The following is an 8234-nucleotide window of genomic DNA, read 5'->3' on the forward strand; positions in this document are numbered from 1 at the left end:
GTTCACAACCATGTGTAATGTGATCTTATGCCCTCTTCTGGCCTACAGGTATACACACAGGCAGAACACTGTATACATAATAATAAATAAATTTTTGCCGGGGGGTGGTTACGTGCCTTTAATCCCAACACTCGGGAAGCAGAGGCAGGCAGATCACTGTGAGTTCGAGGCCAGCCTGGTCTACAAAGTCAGTCCAGGATAGTCAAGGCTACACAAAGAAACCTTGTCTTGAAAAACTAATAATAATAACAACAACAACAACAACAACAATAATAATAATAATAATAATAATAATAATAATAATAATAATAAAGTTGTCCTCTGACCTTCTTATGTGTACCATGGAACCCATGGTTGTTGCCCTCAGACATGGACACACACACAAAACAAACAATTAGATACGTGATAATTGTAATAAAAACCAAAGTTGCCCTATGACTTTCACACCAGCCCTGTAACATGGGCACACTTGCTTCACATATATGTACACTATGTACGCACACATGTGCATATGCACACACATGCACACGGAATAACAAATTTTAAAAACAGAATGTTAGGCCCAGCGGTGGTGGCACACGCCTTTAATCCCAGCACTCCGAGAGGCAGAGGCAGGTGGATCGCTGTGAGTTCAAGGCCAGCCTGGTCTACAAAGCGAGTCCAGGAAAGACCTTGTCTCAAAAAACCAAAAAAAAAAAAAAACAAAAAACAAAAAACAAAAAAAAACCAGAATGTTAGGGACGTTTTGGAAATTCTGTTTCAATGCCAGTACAATTCATTTAATGATCTGCTATGAAACTCAAGCCAGCAACTCAAATAACAATGTAAAAGATATGTTTTATTTATTTATTTATTTATTTATTTATTTATTTATTTATTTATTGGTTTTCCGGGACAGGATTCTATGTATAACAGGCCTGGCTGTCCTGGACTCACTTTGTAGACCAGGCTGGACTTGAACTCACAGAGGTCTGCCTGCCTCTGCTACTCGAGTGCATGCGCCACCATGCCCGGCCAATTTTTTAAAAGGTATTACATATACAATGTTGTTTCTGCTTGTACACCTGCGTGCCAGAAGAAGGCACCAGATCCCATTATAGATGGTTGTGAGCCACCATGTGGTTGCTGGGAATTGAACTCAGGACCCGTGGAAGAGTAGCCAACGCTCTTAACCTGTAAGCCATCTCTCCAGGAGAGCCCTAGTCTTCACTCTTAATTTGACACAAACTAGAGTCACTTGGGAGTTGCTTCGATCAGACTGGCCTGTGGGCGTGTCAGTGGGGGGGCATTGTGATGATTGATGTGGGACGGCCCAGCCCATTGTGGGCGGTGCCATCGGCTGATGGGCGTGGTGTGGTGACGTGCACCTCTTAAATGCCCAACCAGAAGCAGAAGGCCGCGGACCTCTGAGTTGAAGGCCAGCCTGGTCTACCCAGGACTGCACAATTCCAGAGAGCAAGCCAGAAAGCGGGGCTCTTGCTCGGTTCTTGCCTCCTGGTCCCTTCTTGTTCCTGTGCTGATGAGGTGTGACTTGGAAAGTGTAAAATGAAATAAACCCCAAGTTACCCTTGGTCAGAGTGTTTTATTGCAGCTGAGGAGACTAGGTTTGGGAGGAGTCAAGTTGAGTTGGAAGAGCCTTGGGAGGCAAGAGGAACCCTGACAGAACGGAGGACGGAAGATGAGACTGTGACCCTCGACCACCTCAGTCAGCCCCCCCCCCCCCTCTGGTGGGCTAGTTAGCACCACATCCTGGGAAAAGGGAGTTTAGGAGGTGCTCACACAGCCCTGCTTTGGTTAGCTTTGTTTATTATGATTGTGATGCTTATTTCTTGTTGACACAAGCTGGCGTCGTCAGAGAAGCGGAATCTTCAATTGAGAAAACTCCCCGATCAGACTGGCCTGTGGGCAAGCCTGTAGGACGTTTTCTTGATTGAATTGGAAGGGCTCAGCCCACTGTGAGCGGTGCCTCTCCTGGGCAGATGGTTCTGGGGTGTATGAGTGAGCCAGTAAGCAGTGTTCCTCCATGACCTCTGCTGTGTTATCAGAATGCTAGGCTGATCTAAGCTCTAGATTGCGGCTTTCCTCAGTAAGGGACTACAGCTGTAAGCCGAAACAAACCCTTTCCTCTCCAAGGAGCTTTTTTTGGTCACGGTGTTTATCGCAGCAATAGAAAGCAAACTAGGTCAACCTCTACACCTTCTCTGGCGTCGGTGTTTCTAGAAATTGGACCGGTTCTCAACTGAAAGGCACAGAACGGTCTAGGCAGGTACCGTGGCACACGCTTGCCATCCCAGTACTCAGGGTGCTGATGCAGCAGGACCTGGAGTTCAATGTCAGCCTGAACTATACCGTCTCAAAGCAAAAGAAACGGAGCCGGGCAGGCTGGCGCACATCCTCAACAACACAGGGGAGGCAGGATCAGAGCTCAAGGCCATCACCCTTGGCATAGGGAGTATGAGGTCAGCCTGGGCAATATGACATCTGGGTCCTTAAGCAGAAGCAAAAACCAAGCACAAAAAGAAACCCGAAGGCTAACCACTAAACAGAGAGGGAGGAGATGGAGAGATAACCGAAAACACAAAGCCGAGATGGATGGAAACGTTGGAGTTGCAGCGATGTGTTGTCTTGGAAACCGCTCAGCAAAGTGTTGTCATAGAAACCACAGAACCACGTGTCGTCATGGAAACCACAGTTATGGCTCCTATTAGGGATGCTTCGGGACTATTTTTAAATCCTCTGGCAATCAGGGTGAGATCAGGCAACTGATTCTGCTAAGCACATGTGTGTCTATAAACATACACATATAAAGATTTATGTGTATATATATATATGTATATGCTTTTTCTACATGAAAAAAAGATTTTTTTTTTTTAATTGAAGCAGTTTCTCAAAGCCTAGGCTGGCCTCAAATTTGGAATGAATAAATTAAAAACAAAAATTGTGAATACGTGGTGGTGCACAGTGACTTTTAATTATTTATTTTTGAGACAATCTTGTCGTGTAAGCATGATTGGCCTGGCACTGGATTTGCAGCTCTGACCAACCTTGAACTGTCTGGCATCCTCCTGCATGCCAGATAACAGGCATGCACTGCTATGCCTGGCTTTATGAACACAATTTAATTTGTTTACATTCAAAATTTTCATTTGTATGTGTATAATTGCTTACCTGCATGTATATATGTGCCACCGTGTATATGCCTGATAACCAGGATACTGGGAGAGGGAAGGTTGTGGATTAGCCATGTGAGTGCTGAGAATGGATCCTGGGCCCTAATTCAAGAGTGGCCAGTGATTTTAACCATTGAGCAGTAACTCATGTCAGATAAACAGCTTGGTCTGGTTAGCCTTGGCTGTCTTGGACTCACTGTGTAGACCAGGCTGGCCTCAAACTCACAGCCATCCACCTGCCTCTGCCTCCCGAGTGCTGGGATTAAAGGTGTGCGCCACCACTGCCTGGCGATTTTCTTCCTTTTACATATTACGGCCACATAGAATGACAAGTGAAACACAGATGGTTGACTGGGTGAAGTGCTCACTTCACAAACCTGTGGCCTGAGTTCAATCCACGTGAAGGGAGGAGAAAGCTGGCTCCATCAAGCCGCCCTCTGACATGCATGCACACGGACACATGCATTGCTCCACACACCGTACACACACGAATACATGAGATCAACTTGAAACACAGAGTTCTAGAAAGATGACTTTCTCTAACTCTATATTTTACTGAAACAGCATAACTCAAATGTTTAGGAGGGGGCTTACTTATCCACCTGTGTGTGCTTGTGGTGGCCAGGTGTCAACATGACTGTCTTCCTCAATTGTTCTCCATTTTATTTATTTAGAGACAGGGTTTCACCATGTAGCCAAGGCTGGCCTGAAATTTGCTCTGTAGACCAGGCTGGCCTTGAACTCAGATATTCTCCTGCCTTTGCCTCCTGAGTGCTGGGATTAAAGGCATGCGCCACCACAACCTGGCTCACCATGAATTTTTTTTACTTAAAAAAATTTTTAACTATTGATACCACTTAGTTTTTAAAAAATATTTATTTATTTATTTATTTATTTACTTATTTATTTATTATGTATACAGTGCTCTGCCTACATGTCAGAAGAGGGCATCATATCACATTATGGATGGTTGTGAGCCACCATGTGGTTGCTGGGAATTGAACTCAGGACCTTTGGAAGAGCAGCCAGTGCTCTTAACCTCTGAGCCATCTCTCCAGCCCGTGTCACAATGAATTTTTGAGGCAGGATCTCTCACTGCTCTGGATCTTGCTGTCTCTGGCAGACTGGCTGCTCAGGGGGCTCCCGTCTCTGCCTGCAGCACTGCAGTTAAAGGCCTGTAATGTCACACCTCACTTCTTTCTTGGGTGCTGGGGATCTGAACTCACGACCTTATGCTTGCACAGCAAGTACTTTCCCCCATTAAACCATCTTCCTAGCCTTCCAGTTTCATTTTTGATGACTGGCAGAGTCCTCCAAACATTCTTAGCCTGCTGTGGGAATCTTACTTCCTGGAGCCACAGAAATTTCCTTCTGTGTAGTTACCTGTGATATGGTTGGGGGGGGGGTGGCTGAGGTTTTTTTTTTTTTTTTTTTTTTTTTTTTTTTTTTTTGGTTTTTCGAGACAAGGTTTCTCTGTGTAGCCTTGACTGTCCTGGACTCACTTTGTAGACCAGGCTGGCCTCGAACTCACAGCGATCCGCCTGCCTCTGCCTCCCGAGTGCTGGGATTAAAGGCGTGGGCCACCACGCCCGGCTCGTGGCTGAGGTTTATAGTCAGACGTAACCCTAATCATGGGAACTTTCATCTAAGCCAACCTCAACTTCAGTAAATGTCATAAGTTGTTTTCTTTCTTATTTCTTTTCTTTTCTTTTTTTGGCGGGGGGTTTTCAAGACAGGGTTTCTCTGTGTAGCCTTCGCTGTCCTGGACTCACTTTGTAGACCAGGCTGGCCTCAAACTCACAACAATCCGCCTGCCTCTGCCTCCCGAGTGCTGGGATTAAAGGCGTGTGCCACCACGCCTGGCTCTTCTTTCTTATTTCTTTGTTTTGTTTGTTTCTTGTTTATACAGCGCAGTGCTGGGATTGACTCCAGGGGCCCAAAAGTGTTTTGCCACTGAGCTGTACTCAGAAGTTTAAATTTACTTTAAAAAAAAGGGGGGAGGGGGGAGGTGTGGGGGGCTGGAGAAATAGCTCAGTGGTTAAGAGCACTGATTGTTCTTCCAGAGGTCCCGAGTTCAATTCCCAGCTCACAACCATCTATAATGTAATTTAATGCCCTTGCAGGTGTACATGCAAATAGAGCACTCATATACATAAAATAAATAAAATCTTAAAACAAACAAACAAACGTGTGTGAGAAGCTGGGCGTGGTGGTGCACATCTTGAGTCCGAGGCCAGCCTTGGCTACAAGTGAGTCCAGGATAGCCAAGATAACACAGAGAAACCCTGTCTCTAAAAACTAAAACAAACAAACGGACAAAAAACTAAAACAAGCAAACAAACACCAAAAAAATGTGTGTGGGTGTTTTGTATATCTGATTATTTACGTAGACATATTTGTGTAGGTCTATCTATTCTCCAAATGCATGCAGTACCCACAGAAGCCAGAAGAGGGCGTGAGATTCCCAGAATTACAATTATAGGTTGTTGTGACCTGCCACGTAGATGTCGGGAATCGAACCCAGGTTCTCTGGAAGAACAGCCTCGATTTTGTTTTGTATTTTAGCAATAGTAATAATAATAATAATGATGATGATGATGATGATGATGATGATGATTATAACAATAACAACAATAATAGCAACAATAATAATAATATAGTAAAATATAAAAATTTCCAGTCATATTGGCACAAGCCTTTAATACTAACACTCAGGAAGTAGAGACAGTTAGATCTTTGTAAGTTCCAGATCACCCTAGCCGACACAGAAAGTGCCAGAGCAGCCAGCACAGTAGGACCCTGTCTGGACCGTGAGGGTGGAATGAATATATACATGTATATATCTCATATTATATAATATATTATGTGTGCGTGTGTGTGTGTGTGTGTGTGTGTGTGTGTGTGTGTGAATTTAATGAGAAAAAAAATAGTTCTGGAGAAACTATCCTAGAAGATGCAGGATGCGGATTTTTTTTTGCCCAATGTCACAGTGGTCGTATCTTTTTTTTCCATCTTTCCTATTAAGCCCATCTGCAGGGCCCACAGCAGGCTTTGATGATGCTTAGCAACCAGTGGACTGTTGCCATGGAGACCGCCAGAGATGCGGATCTAAGGACCTTGTGCAAGGAGCAAGTGCGCATGAGCTCTCTTCAACGCTAGTGCCAGCTTGGTGCAGCTCAGGAGATCAAGGCCGCGTGACTCCTGCGGACTGGAACTGGCACAGTGGCCTGGCCCTTTGGGGCCAGAGCTTGTGCTTGGGAAAGCAGCTGTGCTCCATCCTCCTGTCCTTAGCCTGGCTGGCCTGTCAGAAGCGAGGGAGGCCAGAGCATCCACCTGAACCTGCAGAGAGCCAGGCTCGAGGAACCAATTGCACCACATTCAGACACGTGAGCACAGGGTCCCAGGCTAAGGAGGACGATCTTGGGGGTGGAGGGAGGAGTGCTCTTGCAAGGCGAGTGGTGGAGACAGGGGAGATTTTTGTGCCCGGCCATCTTCATATTTGGGGACCGCCTCACCTCTACCCCCTCACTCATAGCCTTTTTGTTCCACACACAGGTAGAGGAGGAAGATGTCGCAGCCCATGGCCATGAGCCTGCTGGAGGACTGGTGCAGGGGCATGGGACTGGACATCCACAGGTCCCTGATGGTTATCGGCATCCCTGAGCACTGTGGCCATGCAGAAATTGAGGAGACGTTGAACAGGGTTCTCTTGCCGTTGGGCACATACCGTGTGCTCAACAAGATGTTTCTGAGGCAAGAGCAGGTCAAGGCTGCGCTCGTCGAGGTTAGTGAGGGTGTAAACCTGAGCTCCGTACCTCGCGAGTTCCCGGGGAGGGGCGGTGTCTGGAGAGTGGTCTGCAGAGACCCCACCCAGGACGCTGAGTTTTTGAAAAGTCTGAACGAATTTTTGGACGCCGAAGGACGCACTTGGGAGGATGTGGTGCGCCTCTTGCTCCTTAACCACCACCCACCACTCCCAAACCCAAACCAGCCTCCACCACACTGGGCGGAAACCTTGGGGTTGCTCCTGGGAGCGGTGCTATGGGTCATCTTCTACATGGATGCTGAAATCCGTAATCGAGAGGAGGAAGCGAGGGCCGAGGGGCCCGCTGAGGGGACTTGGGCCTCAACAGAGAGGAGGTGGGTAAAGAAAGAACCTGGCCTGGGCATAGAGGTGGCTTCGCCTTTCAAGACAGAGGACCGAAACTATTGGAGGGACACAGAGGACCGTCGTGACCCTCCAAAAGCTCTAGTTCGTAGGCCTGAAGGTAAGATTCGCTCCAGGAGGAGGAAGCAGAAAAAAAATCCTAAGCAAGAACCAATAGGCTGGGGAAAACCCCAAAGCAACAATTACAACATTAAGGGTTCTCTGGAAGCCGCTGGCGCCGTGGCTGCCCAAAGCTCAGAGATCCCAGAATGTTCCAAGAGCAACACAAACCACTTCGTGAAGCAGGAGGAGACAGTTTGGAAGAAGAAACGCGTCTGGAAGGATCCCAGGACTCTCCCTCGTATTCCGCTGCCCACAGCTGAGAGCCCCGGGAATTCAGAAGACTCAGATCAACGAGGTGGTCCTGAGAGCCCCCCAAAGAAGAAGAAAGTCATGGCCTGGCCCTCAAACAAGATCCCTGGCCCCACGAGGAAGAAGAAGATGAGGTGCCTGGGTGCTCTCTCCTATCTTCTGGTTGATTCTGAAGCCACCAAGAGAAAACCGGTGCTTCTCAAGAAGGGGCCCGGCTCAAGGGCTCTGTCGGCTCAGAGGGCTCCTCAGGGGACGCAACCTGCTGATGTAGCGGCTTCAATGCCCAGGGCTCAGAAGACCAAGCCAGGAGGCTTGCCTTGTGTCTCCAAAGGTGAGTGATTGCAGGCATGACTTGGTTAAAGTGGGGGAGGGCGGGGTACAGTGGTGGACGGAGGGGTCCGCAGGCATGGTAGCCAGGGGTCAGCAAGGTAGCCAGAAAGACCCCCAGTGCATTAGGGAAGTGAAAAACACTCTCCCAGGTGAGAGTTAGAAAGTGAGAGCCTGGGCCTCTCTGGTTTTGATTTGAGATTCTGTGCTCCGTTAGG

The 8234-nt window shown here is 47.4% G+C and overlaps 1 protein-coding gene across 1 annotated transcript; it reads left to right on the plus strand.

Annotated features, from left to right (window-relative positions):
- Positions 1 to 6704: 6704 nt before the first annotated feature.
- Positions 6705 to 8028, plus strand: LOC127203194 (paraneoplastic antigen-like protein 8A). The gene has a single exon (XM_051161989.1). The coding sequence runs from the start codon at positions 6739 to 6741 to the stop codon at positions 8026 to 8028; it is 1290 nt and encodes a 429-aa protein (XP_051017946.1). The 5' UTR covers positions 6705 to 6738.
- The last annotated feature ends 206 nt before the right edge of the window (positions 8029 to 8234 follow it).

The sequence above is a fragment of the Acomys russatus genome, chromosome 19 (genome assembly GCF_903995435.1).
Source record: "Acomys russatus chromosome 19, mAcoRus1.1, whole genome shotgun sequence".
In the NCBI taxonomy this organism is placed as follows: domain Eukaryota; kingdom Metazoa; phylum Chordata; class Mammalia; order Rodentia; family Muridae; genus Acomys; species Acomys russatus.

Excerpts from the sequence above, each read along its gene's own strand:
- LOC127203194 (XM_051161989.1), top strand. The coding sequence starts at position 6,739 with ATGTCGCAGCCCATGGCCATGAGCCTGCTGGAGGACTGGTGCAGGGGC.